Below are 25,516 nucleotides of genomic sequence, written 5' to 3'. Positions count from 1 at the left end.
AGCACTATTTCACGTCTAAATGGGTTATTTTGGCTTTTGAGTAGACCAACTGATCTATTCTTCTCGGGTCGGTGCCCACACATATTTTGACCTTGCTAGCTATTCGCTCATAACCTTGACTGATTTTATTTAAGGATGTGTGTGTTTATCACTTTTTTCACCACATATCATAAGCCTATTTTTCTGTCCGGCTCTACATAGTGAGTCAAGCTTTATCAAGTAGTGGGCACATCTCCCTTCTCCACTTCTGACTTTACCGTCTATCTGAGTAAACGAGTGCCTGAAAGAAATTCTTCCAACTTAACTCGTACTTGGATATTTATCACCACCGTCAATCACACGGAGTTAGCCTAGGTAGAATATGGGAAATCAAACGGACGATTTATGTTCATAGCTAATTCGTCGTTCGTTCATGATGGAGTCAGATCTTAGACTTAGGAGAGGTTCTTGGTTTCCAAACTAACCTGAATTTGCGAAATTATTTACTTTGAGAACATACAAAAATCTCCACAAAACCATACGATCTGGTTTCAAAATAGCTTCAAAGTGATGGACGAGAGTTCAATCTGAGACAAATAATACCAAATATATATATTTCACCACACTAGAAGTATCGACTGCCTAAAATTAATTCAGAAGGAGTTTTTGTGGATATTTCAGTATTTTCATAGTTGAAATCATGAATCAATTGAAGCTAGACCACCATGGAAAACCTGGAAGTAGTGGACAGCCGTTTCGTCCTAAAATTAATTACTTGTCTTATTTGTAGTTTGTTAATAACATCTGGAATTAACAAATGTGTTCTAACGAAAATATATTAAACAGAAGATGGAATGTGAAACCATATCATACTTTGCATGAAATAAGATTAAGTAAAGAAACTGTGTTATTGTCCCTTCACTGATTTGTATTACTTACTTACGCCTGTTACCCCCCGTTGAGGAATATAAGCCACCCACCAGTACTCTCCATTCAACCCTGTTCTGGGCAATCCTTTCCAGTTGCTATTCATCCTTTTCATATCTGCTTCTATTACCCGGCGTCATGTGTTCTTCGGTCTTCCTGTTTTCCGCCTCCCTTCCGGATTCCACGTTAGGGCTTGCCTTGTAATGCTTATTGGTGATTTCCTCAATGTATGGCCGGTCCGCTTCCAACGTCTTTTCCTAATTTTCTCCTCAGCCGGAAGCTGGTTTGTCCTCTCCCTCAGAAGGCTGTTGCTGATGGTATCCGACCAACAGACATTGAATATCATGTGTAGACAACTATTTATAAATACTTCTACCTTTTTGATGATGGTTGTAGTAGTTCTCCACGTTTCAGCTTCGTACAGTAGGACTGTCTTCACGTTCGTATTGAGGATTCTCACTTTGAAATCAGTTGACAGCTGTCTGGAGTCCATATGTTCTTCAATTGTAGAAATGCGGTCCTTGCTTTGCCAATCCTCGCATTTACGTCTGCATCAGATCTTCCTTGTTCATCAATGATTCTTCCCAGGTAAGTGAATGTTTCTACATCTTCCAGAGTTTCTCCATCAAGTGTGACTGGGTTGGTGTTCTCCGTGTTGTATTGGAGAATCTTGCATTTTCCTTTGTGTGTGTGGAGGCCTATTGATGCAGAGACTACTGCTACATTTGTTGTCTTTGTTTGTATTTGTACGTGTGTATAAGATAGGGGGCTAGGTCATCTGCAAAGTCTAAATCATCTAATTGATTCTGAGATGTCGATTGTATTCTGTGCTTCTCCTCAGATGTCGAAGTCTTCATAATCCAGTCAATCACCAGAAGAAAGAGGAAGGGGAAGAGTAGACAGTCTTGTCTGACTCCAGTCCTTACTGGAAATGCATCTGTCAACTGTCCTCCATGCACGACTTTGCACTGTAGTCCGTTGTATGAGTTTTGGATAATGTTGAAAATCTTCTCAGGAACTCCTTAGTGTCGAAGAAGTTTCCATAATGTTCTCCGGTCCACACTGTCAAACGCCTTCTCATAGTCAATGAATTTGGTGTATAGTGACGAATCCCACTCAATTGATTGTTCCACGATGATCCGTAGTGTAGCAATTTGGTCTGTGCACGACCTATCCTTGCAGAATACAGCCTGTTGATCCCGAAGTCGAGCGTCTACTGAGTCTTTCATCCGGTTCAGCAAGACTCTGTTGAAAACCTTTCCTGGTACTGACAATAGTGTGGTGTCTCTGTAGTTCTTACATTTGCTCAGATCTTTCCTTGGTATCTAGACGAGGTATCCTTCTTTCCAGTCCGTTGGCACTTGTTCCTCTTCCCAAATCTTCTTGAGTAGAAGGTGAAGCATGTTTGCAGTTACCTCAATGTCTGACTTCAGCTGGTATATTGGCTTTGGATTCAAGTAAATGAGTTGCAATTAAGACACACTTATTGCTTAGAACCCTATCACTAGTGGCAAACCATCATCGACTAGATAGAAGGATTGTTGTAGTATTAAAAATAGGTTGTTGAAAAAAGACTCCGACTCATTATACATGTTCATATCATCTTTGTTATTCTTACCATTACTACCACTACTAAACTACTGATTCTTATTGATAAGTCCGTAATCTACTTCAATGACTGGTAAAAGGCCTTGATTGCTTTAATAAATTATTTATGTGTGGAAAACGTACCTGTATTTTATAGTAACTCCTCAGTGTCTGATTGAAAGCAAAAATGTCTGCTTACATGTCTTTTTCCTTCAAACAATCACTAGTTTTAAATTCATTTAGTGTTGTTTGTTTGAATCTTCCCATCGATGTGTTAGGACTGCAACTGGTCAGTCTCTAATTGGCATATGTGCATACTGTGCGTATTGCATCGATATAGCCTTAATTCACAAGCATGGTAAGCAGAGATGGATAGTGGCTAGCAGTGGAATCCTCGACGCGTGTGTGGTCATATTTGGCACTCGTCAGCTGGATGTACCTGCATCTCGGAGTTGATGTTCACTCTGGGACTCGAACCCAGTACCTTTCGCTTCATTGCTAGTCACTATCCATCTCTGCTTACCATGCTTGTGAATTAAGGCTATATCGATGCAATACGCACAGTATGCACATATGCCAATTAGAGACTGACCAGTTGCAGTCCTAACACATCGATGGGAAGATTCAAACAAACAACACTAAATGAATTTAAAACTAGTGATTGTTTGAAGCAAGTGGCTATGAGGACTCAGTGGGTAACGCGATGGCGTTTGAAGCGAGGGTACTGGGTTCGATTCCCAGAGTGAACATCAACTCTGAGATGCAGGTACATCCAGCTGACGAGTCCTAAATAGGACGAAACGCGCGTCCTGGATTCCACTGCTAGCCACTATCCATCTCTGCTTACCAATCGCTAGTTTTGTCACGACCTTATGAAATAATGAGGCACTCCAGTACTAATAGCTGTTATATATTTGTATTCCAATTATTAATCTCATTACCAATGAGTGAACGTAGTGAGCACCTACCATTCCGTTGGTAACTAAGACGTCACTGTATATATCATCATCATCGAATTATTGTCTTACACAGCCTAATGGTCAAACTTGGTCAATAAATCCTTAAAGCGTCATCAGTATCTGCACCAGCGAGTTGATTTAACTTCAATCTGATGATCAGTTTGTGTAACACAATAAATAATCAACAATTACATAACTCTCACTATAAATCAAACAGTGAAAGTAAGATTGTCGAGAAAAAAGTGACCATGAAATAGTATCAGCCCAGAGATCATCAACAAGAACGCTTTTCTTCAACATTCTAATCAGTGGAAAATGTTAACAGTTCCAAATTAGTCGATATTTATACGTTACTACAAATGAAGTTGTATAAATTTATTCAAAAATAGAACATTTTTATGTGAATTTTTCCATATATTAATTATTAGCTATACACAATTAAAAGTTGTGTTTATTCTAAATAAAACTTACATTACACCCCATGGCCATGACTTTTTTAATAAAATTCTTATTACGTGTTACGGTGTATGAAGATTTTATTTCCAATGTGATTGTATGTGTATATATAATGGGAGTTGAAACAAGAAAGTAGAGATTATATATATATATATATATATATATATATATATATATATATATATACTTCATCAAATAAATTCCAGTGACGAGAAAATGTATAACCTGTCTAATAATCAAAAAACCAGAAGTGAACACTCGTCCCCATTACAAACAACACTACCAACAACAAAATAATGATTATATCCAGTGCCTACGTGTGTATATAAACATAATTTGATTTAGGAAGATTGAAAGAAAACAAACAAAATCAAATGGTTTCAATTGTACAGCTAACTAATAATCTACATTGTCTATATGCCATTAATTTATAGCGGATTAAAATAGTTAACGATAATACTAATAATAACAAGCTCATAACATCCTCCCATACATCTCTTCTTGTTAAATTTTGACGAGTTTTACTCGTCGCTTTCCTTTGTTTTTTTTACGCGCCATTACAGAAAAAGCTTAAACAAAATAAGACAAGAGAACAAGATGATTTCGTGACTGGTGAAAAGTGAGAAAGAGGAAGTAAACAGCCTGGAAGAAATACATAGATTATGCTTTTGAGAACTAGTAGTGACGAACAAAGGAAATCAATAAATGTCAATTTATAAGGAAATACATTATCGTTGACTTGAAGAAGAAAACTACGACACTCCTTTAAGTATATCTTTGCCTACTGACACGAATTTGAGGCAAAAAAAAAACAAAAATGAAAGGTGCAGAGAAAAGGGACAGAACGAATATATATATATATAAATATACACGCTCACAGTAAATAATTTTATACTTTGACCAAGTGTCGAGATTAGAAGTAAAACTTAACTAAATCGACGAATTTCGCATGATATTATTATTGGCAAAAAAGTATCCTTACTAACACCAATAATAATAAAAACAATAGAAACTAAAGTCAACAGCAATGAAAGGATAGAAACAAATGATTAGATAAATATCTAAACATATTACTTACTTTGTTTATTATAAAATACAGAGATAAAAAGGTTACCTAATAATAATAATCTATCACATTATAAGATAAATTCAGAAATTGTTGTTACGATGGTCGACATGAATTTGAATGTTTTGTAAAATCAGACAAACACAGTGGTGGGTGGGATACCAAAGAAGTTGGTGAATGACTCAAGGAACTCGATACATAATGTGTATTTTCATCAGTAGTATTATTATCATCATTACTTGTTAGAGAAGTATTCATAATCGTCATTGTCACATGATGATAACGCAAGAAAATAATAGAAGTGAAATTTTGAAATAATAAAACTTGAATGTTATGCAACCAAATGAAAATATGAAGAGTGAACGATATTATAAGTATAATTCTAAAAGAAATGCTATCTATTTTATGCAAAGCAGGAGATAATGAATGGTAGTCACTGAAATTCTTGGAATTAATTCTATTAGATTGATTGAAATCATAATTGAAATATTTTGATGACGTTTGATCTGGAACAATCGATGAAAATTCTGCTATCAATGATGAATGATGAACTGACAAAAATCGATGAAGGCAACGATCACGTAAATGACTACATGAGTCATTATCACTAGATTTGTCAACATCAGATGAATATGATAAGACAATATCGGTGGAAGTAGAATACTGTTTCTTATCAGGAATGGATACAGAAAGAAGAATTGAATCTGATACACCGAAACAACACTCAGATTCACAAGTATTCACATCCCAATAAACTGCTTGGTATCTTGAACTGTGATGATAATGACTTTCTATATGATAATAAAACAGAATGAAGTACAAATAATAATTAGGTTAGTGTTAAAAAGAACTTCTTTACAGTGAGTAAAAAAATTTAAAAATAATAACTTCATGGAAAAATTACATCATGGACTAGAATACCACGTGAAGACATAAAATACTCCCTTTTGTATGCAGGAGTGATGATAGAAGTTTAAAAAGAAAGTGTAAGTTACGGCTGGATTCAAATTAACAGACTTTACATTACTGATCCGATGATTTATATCCTTTGACTGATTTAATTAAGTCTTGACTTCATTTCAATTATCGAATATTGCGTCTAGCTGTTTCAGTAAAACTAAGTTAGGCATAATATTGAAAAATAAAACGAAAGGATAAGTTAATGAAGAGGATCTATCCAGTAATATCAAATACGATAAATAAATTTAACGAACAAGTACGTAAATAGATCTTTTGAGGATTTGATCATTCCTACTACCTTGTAATTCATCAAGGTAATGTTAATTCGCTGTACAGTGTGGTATAACAATCTGGATTGAAGCACATGAGCCAGGTTCTATGTTATCTATGACTAACTATATATAACATAATATTTATGAATAATTTAACTTATACATACTCTATTAATAACCCCAAATTCCGAGCTCAGTTTACCTTCCAAACAATCCCCTGTTCTTTGATAAACAATTCGTAGACTTATTTCACAAAAAATATTATTATTTAATACAAAGTAAACCTATTAGCCTGTATGTAAGTGAAGAAAAAGGAATCCGTCTTATTCTTACTTTGTTTAAATGAGTGATTCTACCTTTACATTTATATAACTCCACTGAATTGTTCAGTGGGTCTCGAATAGTTACACTAATTACAGGCAATTGAAGATTGTTTATTCCAACGGTTTTAAAGATACAAATAGTGTATATATTGATAAATTTCTTATACAAATATCTTAAAAAACAAATGTATTTCACTACAAATAAGTTAAAATAGTTTATTAAGTCTTTGACACAGTAGATGAAGTAATAAAAAATGTATGCATGAAACTCGCGTGGTCATGCAAACAAAACCTCATTAAATAAGCAGTAACGACTCTCAAATTTATCATTTATGTTATAAACAGATCTGAATTCATTATAATTTACATACTAATAAGTATATCGGAAAATGTTAAAAAGTAATTGTGTAAAACATAGATATAGTTGAAAACTTATGAGGTTGAAAAGTAAATGAGAATTTCCTTTAATATGCACTTTCCAACTTTACTGCACAGTAAACCATATTCCCTTTAAATAAAAAAGTATACAAATATAATGACGTCAAAAAAGTTTTTTCAAGCTAATCCTTTACTTCTGTGCAACAGGAAGCCTCAAGCTTTAAGATCGTTTCTAGGTTTCTTATGAAATAGCATATGCGTTTCATTACTAATAAGAAAAATATGAAAGCCTTAAAGGGAATAGATATCTTCAATATATGGCTAAAGTAAAGTAAGTAGTTCACTGAAAGTTATACTGACTGAACTGAAAAATTGTCAAACCCTATACACTTATTCATTTAAACACGAAAATATTGGTACATAGGGGCACCAGATACATATGTGACACACAAATCTCATTTGATTTGTGTGGGGGCTGTGATACTGCCCAGGTGCCCAAACCGAAACAAGTGGTTTTCTAAGGGGGCTACAGCCGGAGCCTTCAACATAAAGGTCTGATCCACAAGGTAGTAGAGCATCGTAAGGAGATGCAGTCCCATGGTAGCCGGTGACCAACGATTGATTCATACGCCATTTGTTGCCTCAGGATCCTGGAGCCCATTTGCACCATTGATTTAGAATCAGGGTCTCCAACTCTCCTAGGTGGACCCTCCGTGTCCACCAACCTGGTTAAAGCGCCGGACATTCGCTTTTCGTCCTCTCAATTTCGTAAACAACAGTAATGCCGCGAGAAGGCAGTGATTAGGACTTCCTTGGCAGTGGTTATATACGCGTGGCCATGTGAGAGCATTTCGAGAGGGAGAGCGGACTCTCCCCACTCTTGGCCGTACCAGGGCACCTAACGTGTCCATCGGTCTACTGTCATTACAGTACGACATGAAATTGGCTTACCAATCACTAAAATGTTTGAGTGTATAAAACAAAGTAATCGAAAAAAAAGTTCACTAGGAAAATAGGATATATATATATATATTATCGAGTAACTTTCCTTAAAGATGTAGGGATATCAGTATAGATATATACAGACAAAATGATAATGGTCAGTTTACATCAAATTCTTTGCACATGGAATTGATTCGCCATTATGAAGTATATGTGATTTTGCAGAAAATCACTTATATTTACAATAGTGTGACGAAAAATGAACAATATCCATAAGAGTAATGAACACAAGTAGGTATATCATAATTATAAGAGAGTAATGAAACATTAAAAGCGCTAGCCAATATAAAATGACTGGACAAAAATAAGAATTTAGAATAAATGTATAATGGAAAAATTAATTGACTTTATATTGAGATAAAAAAGAGTGAATGGTTCATATTAAAGGGTAATCAAAATGAATCTTTTATTTCTCATATCAGAATAACGAAGAAAGTACCGAATAGTAACGATTGAAATCGAAAATATTCTTTGAACGTTTTCTACGTGTTTTTCAACAACAAAAAAAGATATTGGATTCATGAAAAAAAAATCAATGCACGCGAGTTAGAATAATATTTCATACACATATGTAAATTCAAATTCTGAACATTTTCTTTACCATCTTACGCTTCATTAATATTTAGCGAAACATAAAAAAGAAACGATTATTATTAGAGTTTAATTAGTCATAAACTACTAGAACCGGTACATTATATGACTAAGAGAAGACAGAAATATGGCGACTTGAATATCTTTAACAGAGAAATATACATAGAAGTACATGCTCTGGGAGGGGTTTGGAACTAATATAAACAAAAAGTGTGACTTTAAACTGGTTGGACTATGGAAAGCGAAATGCTTAGATGTACCAAACGGCTTTTTTTCTATTCGGAGTCGTATCAACGTACAGGGAGATAATAGGATATAAGCTGGAATACAGAAGACGGAGATGTCATTTATAACTAACGTGACTTTGTTAACGGTTAGGTATTTGTAAACCCACAAAAAAACGAATAAATACAATAATAGTTAATTTCTTAGCATTAACTTTGACAATTCAACATCGAAGATATGTAGTGGTAGGAGAATTATGTGCTTGACTAATGTATTTTTGTGTAAAATGGAATTGTCGAGTGTAAGATTTTAATGATGGAAGGAAACCACAAGATGACAGCATGAAGGTAAACAAATACCTAATAAAAGTAGGAAATAATCATCTTAGTCATAAAAAATCTATCTTAATTATAGTAGATATTAGTGATTAAGATAATTAATGATATAAATGGATTAATTAGTTATCATATTTTGTGTTTTAATACTCTATAACTAGTTTTCTTCACCAAGTTAACCTCTTGACTTATTTTATTATAATATTTGCCAATTTGATTTTTATGTTATACTAATTCAAAGTAGAGCAATTTGAATCGATTCAACCATATACTGATTTCTATGTTGTTCTCGTCACTTAATATCATGGGTACAAGGAATTTTGTTGGTTTGGAGTTAGAGAATGGAAACATGATCGGGAACAGCTTTCATTAAAAAATTTTTGTTCATACGTCGTCTATTAAAAGAAACGGTAAAGTAATTAGGAATATATAGTAAGTTCACAGTATTTAATTCAACAATTAAATAGAACATAAAAATCTATTGTTTTTGGCTGTATTAACCATTAACTCTTTGTTGAAAAGTGTACTAGTTAAATCTCATGAGTAATAAGAAACTTGACAAAAAACCCGTATTTAAGCAGGTAAAGGAATAATAAACAACATTAGTAATGAAATCACTTTATTCATTCTCATTCATAATTTGCTATACTAAAGTAAGCTAAAAGATTTTTAAAAAAAACAAACGAATAACTTTGAATAATCTTTTCTTTTTAATCAAAATTTATTTTTCTATTAAAGTTACCAAATAAGCGAAATGCAACATTTTTTTTCTTTCTTGTTAAATTAAATCAATTCATTTCGTAAAATCTAACAAAAACTATTCGATAGCTTTATACATATACACGCTTGTGACTCTGTGTTTATTTTCTATATAAATTCTCTTAAGTAGGTCAAAACAATCGGTAGAAAACTGAATAAGAAAGTTAATTAATTCTGTCAATAGAAACTTATATATATATATATATATATATATATATATATATATATATATAACGAGGTCTGGCCATATCACTACTGATTACTCTCCGATTAAATCAGTTCATTAATTTTTTTTGATAAACGATTTTCAAATAAACATGAATAGTATATATATATATATAATCAGTCTTTATTATAGTTCTTATTTAATTAGATAAAGAATAGTAGACCTAAGACAGTAAAAAATAATAACATTCAACTGAATGAAATATTAAACGTAAAAGATTTGCCAAGTTCATTAAATGGTCAAATAAGACATTGGATTTTATTATTATAAACAAATAAATATATATTTGTTGATATACACATATATTACCAAAAATCGATTTATTTTTTTCTGTACATACAAACTTTATTCTATAATCCTCGTAATTACATTTTATTTCAACATTTTATTTTATCATGCTGAGCTATCCATTCCCAGTTATAATTTCCCCATATATTTTCATAATGAATATTCAAGGCCCTTAACAATAAAATTATTATTAGTTTCCCTGATAGAAAATGTTTAAGTACCTTTGTTAGCGGGAAATAAACTGGATTAAGGCATGTTATGTGCATGATCGTGATGGTGCGCACTGATTGGCTAATTCTAAATTAATCAGCCCTGACAAATTATTGGAGAAAAATCTAGAAGCTTCTTATGTATATACTATAAATATATGAACGTTATTCAAATCAGTGATTGCTATTCACTTACCATTGTTATTTTTGAATACGATTTCATTCCTGTTCAACGTGTTCTGATTTAGGGGTCTTGTCGAGTGTCATTGTATAAGAATACTAAGCAATAGGAGTAGCTGGGTTGTTTATTAGCAATACAATTATAACAACCTTTGTTTATACTACTTCACTGTTACGACGTTTGACAGAACCTTATTATTACTATTATTGTTATTATTATCATCCTAAAAAATAACTATGTACATTTGCGATTGTACAGCGTTGAAAATGAATTCGCCGAAAGGAGAACTCTCCACCTAACCAATCTTTTTTATTTTAAAACTCCAATCTCTCTGATTAATTCGATTCGTCTGTTCTTTTTTTCTATTCTCTCTATCCATTTTATGTTTAAGTGTATTGAGAACTAAGGATAAAGTAGTTTTTTGTTTTGTTCCCTTTTCATTGTAGTCTCAATCATAACTAATTCAAGTTTATATAGTTACATTTAAAAAAATATGTGCTATCTCATGTTAGTTTGACTATTCTAATGGAATCATTAGTACAATATAACCTTAGTAGACAATTATGTAAAGATTTATATACCCACTTAATTTCATAGTGTGATAGTTTACACGTCAGTCCTAGAAAATAATTCTAATGATTGCAAATATATCTTGTGTGGATATTTCAGATATAAGAATAATTTATATAAAATTTGTTTGTTACTCAACTATAAATTTATATTTCTATATTTTGACAAACCCAATCATAGTTTTTGTAATAAAAACAAGGATTAAAAAAGTTATGAAAATTTTAGTTTAAAGAGTCACTGATGCACAAGTGATTGTTCAGTTAGTGTGAAATATAATTACTTTAATTTCAATATTGGCTATAAATATAAAAAAAACATATTAATGCATAATTTATTTTAAATAAGCGATATACAAACAAGTATTTATTAAACCAGAAATAATATACTAATGACTAATAGTTCGGTTTATTGATATTATTCGAGTTATATGTCATTACCAATTGAGTGATTAGTCGATAAAAAATTTCTAGTTTTCTAATACAGTTTATTACTTTGTCGCTTAGGTGTTCGTATTCAGCATCAGGATATCACTTTTTGAAGTTTTCATCCTTCTATGACGCTTATGTGTACTTCCTTATTTAGAACTTTTCGAACAATGAACTTTGCTCGACCTGATAAGATTACAAACAAAATATATCTTCAAGAGAAGTCGGAACAAAAGTATGGTGGAAAAGAAATAAATGTTTTATGTAAATTGAATGTGTAGCTTCTAGAACCTTCTGGTATGGCCCGCCACCACCGATTGGTTGAAGATCAGCTAGTCACATTACTCGGACTTTTCCCACACTAGGAACATTATCTGACGTTTTAGGTGTCTATACTCTGAGTCGATAATTCCGGCCGGAAAGTGTTGATTATTTGCGTGACCTGCATCATTACTCGCATCCACACTTCTCTTTTTCTAGATTTTATTTAGTTTCTGTTATTGACTCTCTCAAACTAGTGTTGATTTTTTCAACATATGTAAACAAATTGAGCTTACGAAATGTTATATACAATTTATAAGGACCGGGCATTTATCTACTAATTGCATCCTTCCGTATTTGAGTCGTACATCTGATCGGGCAACAGGTCTAGCTAACCAAAATTCTAGAATCTTAGTTCACGGATCCATACAAAAGATCTATGGATGTCCTTCAATGGGGTTGTGACCGTTAATAGTGGATAGCTATATGTATCAATGCCAACGTTGGACTTGATCGTTTCAAATAAATTGAGCATTGGCTAGACAGTTAATAATAAATATATTTTTGCTATATCCCAATGAGTAGAAAAATTGTACTAGTTAAATTTGTGTTAATTTAATTCGGTTATTTATTTACTCTGGAGAAGTGGCTTACATTAAGTCACGAAACGTCAGAAACACAATCTTTCTACTCATTGGGATATAAAAAATATATTTATTATTAGTGGATAGCTATGGTGAAAAGTTACAAACCCATGAACAAAGACTACAAATGAACTTATCTATTAGAAGTCAAGTAGATAGTATGGTGAAAACTAATAATTATATGTCTACTTTAGGATTTCATTTATTTCAGTGATTATCTCTTTCATCATTTATAAATGTCTAGGAAAGTACCAATTGAAATCCAAAGATTATTATTCGAATTTATATGCTGTTCAGTGTATTCCGAATGTATTTTCAGTAGGAGGTGCGATTTGAATACAACAGAATACCATAAGGTTGCTCGATAAACGATTCAAACATATTCGTTTCATCGCTTAAGCTTCAAGTAATGCATGAGCCTCCTTTTTATGATACTTTACATAAATAGAAAGACCCATTATTATTATTATCAGTACAGATGAATAAGAAGAAATTGGAAATATTTACCTAGATATAATTCTAAGACTTGAAGACAACAACAATATTCTCCATTAAGAGATAAGTAATAATAATAATGATAATAAATAATAACAATAATGAGTATAATGAGACCAAAATAAAGTTATTCCTTTCATAGCCATGGAAAAACAAATAAATAATGTACATATATGAATGTGAAGAAGATATAATAGCAATAATTAACTATCATTAAAAACTAATCTTACTTAGCTTGATGAAATATACAATAATTTTTGCCTATATATTAACAGATAACGAATTAACAGATAGAAAACAGATGAAGAGAACGAAGAGCGAAAAAAGTCAATAAGCTTTTATTTACTTAGTTATGTAGGACAAAAAAGAATAGAAGAGGAAGGCCCGAACAACAAACAAGCAGTGATATATATATATATATATATATATATATAAGCAATGATCAAGTATTTAAGAGTACAACAAAATAAAAGAGTATTGACAATAACAGATGAATCGCTAAAGATGCAACTATACACTTGATCAAGAAATAATGGAAAGCTAGCCTTAACTATTACTCCTAATAAACAAAATAAGCTGGTTATTAGTTTGAAGAACATTTCATTCAATAAGTAAGTACTTTCAGTGAATTGTTTGAAACAATTTAGGGAGATTATGAACAACACGTAGGAAAGTTAAACATTGTAGCGAGAGATAGAGTATTGTTTTAGGATGCCACGGTTTTAAACACTACTTGGTGAAAGAATACGAAAATGAATAAAATATAAGCGCAAACAAGAACATAAAATCTATATTAGCACATGAAGTTGATTGGAAAATGAGTTGTAAAAAATTGCTTCGGACGTAAAGAGGTTCACTAAAGTTGAACAAAGAACTGTTGGGCTGTGTAACATAACTGTAACTCGGAGTCACCAAGTGGGACACAAGAACAACGAAATTCCAGAAACACCCCGTGACGTATTCATGATGCATACCTCGTACATATATTACCATATGAAGAACGATACAACTAAACGGGAAATTATCAAAATCTTTGAGTAAGTATTGAGAATGCTTTTTTGTTACGGGTGCTAATAATGTTAAGAAATCACTACTAATGAGCGAAAGCACCTAGTGTGAACAAAGAGATTAATAGACGACGACATTTCAATTATAAAATGCTTCACGGAAATAAAAAGGATAGAAAATTGAACGCTGGAAGAGGTTCTAGGTCTCAGAAAATGAAGAAAACAAACTGAGAGTGATGAATAAACATGTAAAGTATTTAGAAAAGAGGAAAACAATGAATATAAATATGTCATGGTATCCGCTGGTCATAATATTGTATCGTTATATCTAGAGCTAATACAATTCTTCTAAATTAGGTATTTGAAAGCTCTGAATCTCCATCTTCTTACTGTTTCTAATAGGTACAGTCAGTCAATACAAAAATATATTTCGTAAAATAAAGTTATTACTTACTCTGTAACTAAACTCTTCAGCTAGTTGTTTTTTTATTGAATCAAAAGTTTTACATAAAACACAATAATGAATTTTATCCATCTATCTAACAGAAATATGAGTATGCATAAGAAAACTGACTAGAGTTATTAACATTTATAGCTGATGAAACAATATGAATTCACACGACTTTCAGTCTATCCACACCCTAACAACATCACATCATACAGAGTGAATCAAAATGATTAATGGGAACCATATTTCTAATCAAAGAGAACTCAATAATCGAAATGTAGATGGATTCTTAAATAATATATAATAGGTAAACTGTTAGTCATGTAGAATTAGTTGAAGGTATGGACCAAAAGTAAGAACAAAGAAGCAAAAATGGTGCCGTAAATGGATTAGCATAGGTGATATTTAATGACTTTTGATAATACACAGGCTTTCAGACCACAGCAATGGCAAAAAAATCTACAAATTTTGTCTCAATCTGAAAGATGACCGGACTATGTTAGAAGCTATACCCTAATAGTACCAAATAATATAGATGTACTAGTCGTCAATACTACCCGTATACAAGGTTCTGGGTGAACAAATAGTTTAAAACTAGGGTTTCCGAACTTATACAAATGGACACTCAATACCTATGTATCAGGTCGTCTATTTTACCACTTCCATTCTGCAGGAAACAGTCACCACCATGTGAAACCAATGGAAAATGCTTTCATGGTAGACATTATGAAAGAGTGATAGCATGAAGGTTTTTAACCCAGTAACAGGAATAAAAATGAGTACATAAATTCTAGTATAGAAGGTGAAAAAATAATCATTAGTGAGCATAAATACTATAAATAAATATGGACTTACCATCGCACAAAAATGCAGGTTCACCACCGTTTGAGGTAGGATCAGCGGGATTTAAATATGGGCAAACAGTCTCAACCTGAGTACACCATGAAATGCAGGGTTGTACAATTACCAGTCGAAAAAGTAAATGGGAATCTACCTGGAATTCTGTGGGGCTAGATTTTCGATATATATTTCTGGGTTCTGACATAGATTCTACAACAGATATATTAAATGGTTGCGGCGGTGATGATCTATTTAGGAAGTAACTACTCTTTCGAGGACGAGGCATTTTGGAACTGGTCGATAGATTTGAAATTGTGACGGGAACATGAATTCGATGAACTTCGACGTCAGTTATATCGGAACCCAGAGATTTCGAGTGTAAAGGTATACTTAAATCTGCGTCATTAAGTGGATAATACAGTGGGAATTCTGTTGCACAAAACCAACTTCTATAAGCTTCCTATAAAATGAAGAAAGTATGTTTATGATTAGGTACGTGGAAGAAAACAACAATCAGAAAAGAAACTATAGCAGTATATGAAGATATTAATTAGATGCTAAGATGAAATAATTAACATAGTTTATTGCATAGATTAGCAAAAAATATTACTGTGATCTTAAAAATGAAATATTTAGTTATTCATACCGGACGAATTTTATACTCCATACGTAAATATTCTGATCTCAAAACCGAAGTAATTATAAAAAAGTAAAATAAAACTAGAAGTCATTGTGACCTGACTAATTTATTAAATTACACAACTGCCATTTCGCAAATAGGTGGGGTGTACTAGCAAAGCACGAGTTTCAAGTTTGGAACGGAATTACTTACTACACATTTTATTTTGGAAATATTCTTTATTATGTACTTGGTACATAACACCATTTACCACAGATTATAATAAAATGTATACTACCAAGAATGCTCAAGTGAATAATTTTATGCAAACTGTGATATTCGAAGAGGGAACCACTAGAGAATATCGTGAATGTTCTTTAGATAAATCTTCGTAAGATTATCACAAGACTATTTATTTGGTACAGTAGATATACTAACGCAAACTAAACTACTTAAGATATATTCTTTGGACTAACTGCTGTATACACTAGGTCAATTAACAGTAACGAACCTGTCTGGGACACGATATATTAACGCTACAAAAACTAATAAGTTCTTGTGATGCAATGGATTTATTTACACCTGATCCAATATTCGAATGATAAATAACTTCAGCATCTTTAAGGACCTAAGAAGGAAACTGAGAAATCAGTTAGCACAATCCTTTACAAATAAGCGGTCTTATTCTTTGACTTTAATGTTTAAAATTAATAAACTAATGATCGCAAGGCGAGCTTAAGTACAACTGTAATATTATAACTTGCAATTATCGATTGCTACTAAATCAGAAATCTTATGTAATAATGTGATTCAGCAGATATTGGTTTTCCTGTGGTTACTCATAAGGGTATTTACTGATTTTAAATATCAACTGTGTCAGTGACTCAATCTCATGTCAAAAAGTTACACAACATAAAATATTGGGTACAGACAAGCTTGTATAAGTGTACTTGTAATATGCACCACAAATAAATTCTAAGAAAATACACTCAGTACCTGATGATTACTTTTAACTTCCCTTTTTTTATGCTTTCATTAGGAAGCTACTATATTATCGATATAGTCGCCAAATATCTGTTGAGTTCAAAAACTACTACGGTTTATCAATGATAGCTGCGTTTATACATAAAGAACAAAACAAATTCACTGAGAACGGTGATCATAAAGTTTAAACACTCAATTTCTGCACTTCCATAAACATAACCTTTATGGTCGTATAGAAAAGTTAGTGTCACTTCAAGCATAAGAAGTTTGTTCCCATTAAACTTTGGTATTGGCTTGGAATGAAAGAATATTTAGGAAGCACTAGCCATCAATCAACAAATTTTCAGAGAGAACAGTATCAGAACCACACCTGTTTCATGAAGTTACATAGTTGTTTATATTCAAAAATGAAGAATATTTGAGCGAACAATTGTTTTCAAAAACTTCATCATGAGGCTCTACAGTTATAAGTCCATAATTATGATATTTTACGAAGGCCAAAATGAGGTATGTATTAATTAATTTGACAATGTTATATGTTAAAAATGGTGAACGTTTGCATCTGTTACGAAATATATACTTCAAAATTGTATAATTCGTAAATTAGAAAGGTCGTTTGATAAAGGTCAAGATGATTTGCAATAAAGTGTCCAGTCACAATCAATATAATAGTAACATAGCAAAAATGAAAATGCAAAAAAACCGTGTGAATAAAATGCATAACATGAGAATTTCATCTTGTCAACTGAGATAATAATGATAATAGTAATGTTATAACTTGTAGCCGCCAATTAGATAGCAGCGATTTATCGATCGAACCAATGACGCATAAAAACCCATGCGAGCAGTCTACAGTACTTATCAGTCCTGCTTTCTGCTTACCCCAACCAAATAAGTCCAGAACACCAATCTCAGCCTCTGCGGTACGAATAATTTATTTCAAGCATACTAGGTTTATATACCAAACAGACAGACCATATCGTACCATAAAATAGAAAACAACATTTGTACAAGATTTATCCAAATGTGGCTGTGAATAAGGGAGATAGTAATTGATAGACTGAGGATAACTCAAGAACGGTAAATCGTATAATAATAGTCTCTGGGTCAAAATAAAGCTTATGATAAAAAGACCATGAATATGAATAATTAAGTTACTTAACAAGTATACGATAGGAAATATACGTATCATATTGGTCCATGAATAGTTCTCAAAATTTACCATTCATAATTCTCTTCGGGATATAACACAAACGTTCACCATCTTCAACATATAACATTGTCAAATTAATTAATACATACCTCATTTTGGCCTTTGTAAAATATCATAATTATGGACTTATAACTGTAGAGCCTCATGATGAAGTTTTTGAAAACAATTGTTCGCTCAAATATTCTTCATTTTTGAATATTCTATGGGGATTTTTAAACTGTTGTTTATATTCATTTAATGATTTATTTGTTTAATACCTGCTTGTAACTCGTATACGTACTGTCCTGATAACGGAAATTCAATTTCACTAGCGTGAATATGTTGAACAAGTTACTTTGTACTGATGATAAAAAAGGTTGTCAGAAACAATTGTGACAGATGCAAAACGGTAGTCATCAAAACTGTACTGAATCATCTGATATGGTATTATACTTAACTTCAATACCATTAGAGTTACAGCACCAGAGGTAGGAAGATGTTAGATGATTGTTTTAGCTTTCTTTATTACATAATAATGTACAGTTTGAATTACAAACATACAGGTGGACACTGAATGTAGATGTTTCACATTAAAATGTTTGTCTACTTAATAAGACAGAACCACTAACCGATTGACCTATATACTTGGCTAAAACTAAGTGGCAATCATTTACTTGTCAGTTAACGAATGTGATTAATTAAAGATGAGAATAAAGGTCCAAAAACAATTAACGATTATTCACTTTGTTCGCCAATAACAATCTGGAGTGAACGGCACATTCAATTTTACAATTTTCAATTGCTCAATGTAGAAGCAGTACGCAATCTTTTGACGTGTATGATTGATTTATTTTAGTAAGGTTATCGTTTTAGTGATAGAAACTGATACTTGACAATCATAAAATCTAGTACCAGCGTAACACTGTAGTAGTTAAGAAGCAAACTCTGTAATTTATGGCCTAAAACAGTGAATATTTGTGCTATACTGTGACACTGAAAGTATTCCTAAACTTTTTTCTAAGAGGAGGATTTATGGATGTTTTCTTTAAAACTGATTTTGGTTATTAAAAATATGCAAGAACTTGAATCACTTTCAATATTTCTTTCATGAAAGCTAGTATGTTAGCCGAGTTTTTTGTTTATATAAACCAAATGACATGTACAGTATAGATTTTATTACATTTAGTCTCAAAGTAAGCATTTCATGATTTATCTACTTTTGTTAACGACATGATAACAATATTTTTCTATCGTGTCGATCAGATTTATTATACCAATAAACTAAACGATGGAACAAATCGTTGTGGATGTTCTACAGATCAATACAAACTTCAATTTTTAATTTCGAAATAGCGTGATTGAAAAATTGGATAAAAAACCTGACTGGATGCTTACTGAGTAACACTAACTTTAGCTGTTGATAACTTTTTTTACTCAGTATGTAATTACGTCATGTTATTTCGCATAACGTCTATTGTACAGTAATAAGTTTAATTCAGTTTAAAGTAACAGTCCACTTATCATTTCGTTTAAGTTGGCAATCACCCACTTCTTGGAAGTTACAATTTTGTGCCTCTTAAGTGGGATAAATCAACTTTTTTGGTTCTTTGATTATTTATTTACCTTATCACTTGAGTTATTTATTTGTTCGATCAACATTCACTCGGTATGTTTCTCACTGTATGAATGATGCTGAGACCTACTGGTCACTATCAATCAAGCACGTGAAAGACAATACTGATAATTTACGACTACATCAATCATTTTCCTAGTACAACTGTAGTGAACGAGAACACCAGTGTGGATAACCAAATACATATAAATACAAAATTACAGAATCTCTTAGTAAAATCTGAGAACCATACAGTAGATACTTCATTTGCAAAATGTCAATCAATTGTCTTAGACTTGATTGTTCCTTTTTTTCTACACCAATCATTCTCTTCTCTTTGATCTTCTTAACCTTCTGCCGCCATGCATTTCACTTTCAATCGATGATACATACTACTTACATCTGTCAACATCAGTAGCACACACCACACAACTATCTAAGAGTTCACATTGGTTTCTGCTAGTAAATACTTTAACAGCGATAAAGTCATCTTATACTGTCATCGTTTTGGGTTTTTCTGTCAGTAATATTTTTTTACTTTTCTGAAGAAAAACTTTCACGTAAAAAAAGATACGGAAAACAATACATACGAAAATATCGATCAAACTTAATGGGCATATAGACAAGTGAATATAAGGAAAATCTAAAAACCGGCCAGTTATTTCTGGTATTTTTAACAGATTTACGGAGATCCTGTTTTTTTTATATATTCTAATTCCACCATAAGCGTGAGTCTATAAAAAAAAATGGTGCTGCACACGTTGTTTGATTTTCTTACAATATAAATACATAAGGGATAACACCAAATTGCATGCCACAAACTTGAGCAAGATTGGAATACATTTTGAAATATAATATTATCACATTACAGAAAATAAATCATTATTGAAAGTAGGCAAATAGAAACTGCTCTAAATTATATTTATCTTGGCGAATCACAAAATGACCTAGTATAACGAGAGAAAAAAACGGGCCAATCACATAAGTTCGAGAAATTTCCTCCTAGATCAATGAGAAATTTGAATTGAAAAGTCGCTCGTTTGCAAACGAAGTCGTCACGTAAAAATTTTCCTCCAATATTTATTTATGTTTTGGCAAGAGAAAATTAAAACAGAAAGATTACAAATAGACATAAAATAGAAAAAAGGGATGGATGGATGAACGAGAAAATAAGTGGCATTCTGACTGACAGATTGCATATATTTTAAATAAAGGTACAGTAGGAAATACTATCCATCTTTTCATCCTAAATGACACATTTAAGACAATATAAGCATAAAGACATTAATCAAAAATCGATACGAAAAAACCATCCCTGAAAAAAAGGGAAAGAAAAATTCTAATAATAAACAGAAATACTCCTAAATTATTGATAGAATATTTACTTTGGATAATCCCTACTTGAAATACTTATTTCGTGCTTCAAAATAAAACTTGGTATTTGACCGAATTCAGTTAACTGGTTAAAATTCATACACAATAGAGCAAATGCTTGTCAGAGAAGTACGTATGAATTACTGACTAGTAATTACTGATAGCAAAATGCTGAGTCGCATAAAACGGTCAGGTAACTATTATCGGGTGTATGTGAACGATTAGTAAACGTTTACGAATATTATCAACAAATTTAGAAGTAGTGGGTACATAAATAAATAAAAGAACGCAATAGATGTAGACAGAAAGTGAATATTTTTAAAAGCCACATGAAGTAGACAAATGGATCTATGTATGAAAACTAATTACATGATCAATTGTAAAATATCCATCAGTGTCTATCACTCGAGATAAACAGCCTATTATTAATCTGAATAAAGAGCAAAATCGTAGCAGAATAACATTTTCTTACGATTTTGCTCGTCCCCAAATGCCCTGGTACGGCCGAGAGTGGGGTGAGTCCGCTCTCCCTCTCGAAATGCTCTCACATTTAATTCCATATACACGATTGTAAAATATGACATGAATATTAGTGACACTGTAGTAGGTGTGATTGTTTGAAAGATAAAATTTAGTAGTTGAGAGTTGCATGTCTGAGGTGTACAAAAGTAACTGGGAGGTAAGTGGTACAAACCTTAATGCAATTCAACTGAATGATTCACTGAACATATTAATTGACAGCAGATCTGATCTATTGCTATTGACTCGCTATACCACAAGACCTGGAATTAAGAAGCCAAGATGAATAAAAATGCGGACTTATTCACAACTATTAATGATGATAGCTACGGTAAATAACTGCGCAGCCGCTTACATAATTACTTGATGTATTCCTCAGGATAAACCACTAGTGGTGTCACTAAGTCAAGACAATTTTGAGTTTCCCATTGCGACTTGCGAATTCCGAGACGACACTTTAAGAAAATTCATCTGGAAGTAGGTTTTGATAAAATCACCATACAATAAAGCATTTCCCAAAAGTTGTGAAGATATTATCATTTCGTCGCAAATGACTACATACAGTTTCGTTATGAACCATGTTTCATATAATTATATGCAAGAAGGATCGTACATTTCATTACAAACTTCTAGAAGCGGAAACTGAACAATCACATGTGAAATAAACTTCATGAATAGATAGCCATAGACCTCTCTCGATGGAGAGCCAAAATGACTTTTCCATAGCCGTAATACTTATGTATTGTGGGTAACTACTTAGTGCTTGGGAAAAATGACAGCAACCAAATCTTTTTTTACCTCAAACCATATGACAATTTCCAAGTGATCACCCAGATATTATTATATGAAGTTCATGACTAGGAGTTTTGCATGTTGGTCATTTATGGAGCAACATATTGTAGAATTTGTGAACGACTGCTCTAAGTGTCAAAGAGCAGCTAAACTAAAAAGTACCTCCAATATCCCAGTCACAACCAGAAAAATAATGGACACAACTGCATACCGACTCTGCCGATCCAATAAACGGTGTGACATAAATTAAAGGTGATCATATACAACTTCACGCACAGGCTAAATAACCGCGATTTTGCAGATAAACATCTTGAGGGTGGTATATATTAAGTGGATGCTAAAGTTTATGTATTTAATTGTAAAACAACAGTCCCCATAAAGTGGCAAACTGTATTCCGTTCCTTCTGTTGATATTGTTTTGGTTCGTCCATATGTTCCAAGCTTTGTTTCTCTTTATGAGCCCCCAACCCTTCTGAAGCGATTTTATTGCTTCAAAGTTGGTATCATGTCCTGTTTCCAATGTGTGTAGTGTTACCACTGAACTATTTCAAAGCTTCTTGAGTTCTTCTAAGGATTCAGGGACATATTTCAGATAGTTTGTATCACTTTACTTTAACATTTAATTGTTTAGATGCTCCCCCCGCTTACACTTTATTGCACTTATGAAACTTAATTACAAGGACACAGTTATGCCATTGATCGTGTAAGTTTGGATAATCAAAGGTGTGTTAAGATTAGGCGCAAAGTACTAAGTAAAGAAGACAAACAGGTTGATGAGATAACAAATTTTTATTAGCCGAAGTATTTGGGATATATAATGTATCCACCAAACAATCACCTAAGCCAACACCCAAAGTAATTTGGAAGAAAGCTAAGAAAGCTCAAATCAAAACATGGCATCACCCCGTGAAGTTGTTGACTGCTTTGTTGAGTCATGTTGGTAAGTTTAGACTACCAGGTTGGAGTTTACACGACTTCTGAAACCCATCACTGGAGATGTTGCGAGACAAAGCTAAGAACTAGTTGCAACGAGAGAGATGCATTTACTCTTTGTCGTCCCAAAGATCTTAAGTTTTATAATTATCTATTAATTTTTATTTTGCGAATTCATTCCCAACCTTGGTTGCTACCTTGACCAAACGGTTGAGCTTGCCTATCGCGATGACCTGGTCGACCTATAATGGCTAAAACAATCATTCCTTCAGGTTCTAACATGACAGGGGGGTTGGTTGCCAAACAGTACGACTAGAAGCAACAAACTAATAGTCCAAGGGAGAAGTCGTACTGCTGACTGTACAAAGGTGTTCCCGTCAAGCGATCAGAATTTGCAGAGATGCTGCGTTTTCACAGCAGAAAGGATTAGTAAAGTTTGGGCACAAAAAATTATCACACTTTAACTTGCCCCACGGACTTCCGTCTCTAGTACCAAGGTATTTTGAAGCACAAAGCTAACACATTGCAAGCTTGTCACAGAAAAGCTGTGAATAGCCAACCTCAAGCAGTTGCCCCTTGAGCTCTAGAGTCACGCTTACAGGTCAACCATGACCACTATTAATCCATCTTCTTTTTCAGGTTCCTCGAAAAATATCCCTCTAAGGTGTAGGTAACCAGGAAGTTACAATCACACTCACACCTTCGACAGCGCTCGAGATCACCATATTCATGGTCAAATCCTTTCATCTTTTAATATTCCCCCTGTTCCCACAATTAACTCTTCCATGGATTTATCAAAACGCAGCGCCAGTGCTAAGGATTTTGTTATTTCTTGTCGCCTGAAACCGCTCACAGAATTATATGTTGGGGGTTTCGATGTTAGAACCCCATGTTAAATAGGACAACAGATTGCCTCAGCTGGGACTCTAGAATCAAGAACTATCGATGTATAATGTGCCTCTGAAACAGGACCCAAGTACGATCATTCACATAACCGTACTTAGTTAAAACAGAAAATTGGTGAAATTCACCATCCGTGTATCTGGAGTTTTCGTAGCCTCACTAGTACAGGGATAGCACTAAATTCAGAAGTAGAACAGGCTCTCTCAGACTGGATACCAATAGATAGTTACTTTTGGGCTGTTCGAATAAATGAGGAAGTTAGAACATGGAAAGATAGAAACATATGTTGTTGACTTTTTTTCGTCTCTGCCTAAGCTCCCACTGACTGCAGTTCGGATGAAGTAAGGGATGAGTTTTACAAAAAGCTTTGCTCTCATACAAAATGCCAAACTTTTGAACTTCGTAATCTTAGATCTTTATGTGCAAGTAGGTAGTTTAAGTCAAAGTAAAATACACTTAAGTCAGTCTTACAGTGCTCCTGGTTCAACGAGCAAACAAGTGAAAGTATGGTATAACTACGGTTTGACGATCGTCTGTTCATGGCAAGTACTGACTTTTAGTATAAAGAGACATGACAAGAAGACTGTCACAATCGACTCAACGATATCATAATCAGCCATCATTGGAGAAGCTCAATAAGAGACTGCATCTCGTTCTGGGGCCCATTTCTAGACTTCGATCACGCCCTAGTACGTGCATGCGCTTGTTTGCGCTTTAATGGACGCGTGAAAGCCAAGGCAAAAAGAAGCCTTGTAGTTCAACTTAACAATGAAGTAAAGAATATATTTCAAAAACAACTAAAGAAGCTAGTCAATAGTCAAAGTGGTGTTCACTCAAATGTGAATTGGCATGATATTTAGACGGCTGTGAAAACAGTAGCAATGTGGTGTGATCTACTTATATAGACATCAGTAGTATATGACGATGGTCAAACATAGAATGTATTTTGACAGAAGACCGATAAGGAAAGAACTGAAATGAAGCGCAATTGGTGGGAAAATGCATGAAGAATGGAATTAGAGAAAATGAACTGATATTTACAGAAGGAACAGTGAAGATTGATACTGAAAATAAGCTCATCTCACTAGTCTAGCTTGCCAATCGCTCCAGAACAAAAATCCTCTTGTGATAACCACAAAGGAATCAGTTCGGCTTACATATTTAAAATATTAGCA

The 25,516-nt window shown here is 33.0% G+C and overlaps 1 protein-coding gene across 1 annotated transcript in view; it reads right to left on the bottom strand.

Annotated features, from left to right (window-relative positions):
* Positions 1 to 4,900: 4,900 nt before the first annotated feature.
* Smp_160820 (hypothetical protein) overlaps positions 4,901 to 25,516 on the bottom strand; it is a 36,467-nt gene continuing 15,851 nt past the window's right edge. The window contains exons 2-4 of the mRNA XM_018799652.1: positions 16,544 to 16,660; positions 15,429 to 15,873; positions 4,901 to 5,765 (exon numbers count right to left, since the gene is read on the bottom strand). Coding sequence (XP_018651420.1) covers positions 5,071 to 5,765; positions 15,429 to 15,873; positions 16,544 to 16,660 — 1,257 coding nt within the window. The 3' untranslated portion in view covers positions 4,901 to 5,070. The remainder of the gene's footprint in view (positions 5,766 to 15,428; positions 15,874 to 16,543; positions 16,661 to 25,516) is intronic.

The sequence above is a fragment of the Schistosoma mansoni genome, chromosome 3, assembly GCF_000237925.1.
Source record: "Schistosoma mansoni strain Puerto Rico chromosome 3, complete genome".
Lineage (NCBI taxonomy): Eukaryota > Metazoa > Platyhelminthes > Trematoda > Strigeidida > Schistosomatidae > Schistosoma > Schistosoma mansoni.
This window is presented reverse-complemented; position numbering and strand designations above follow the sequence as displayed.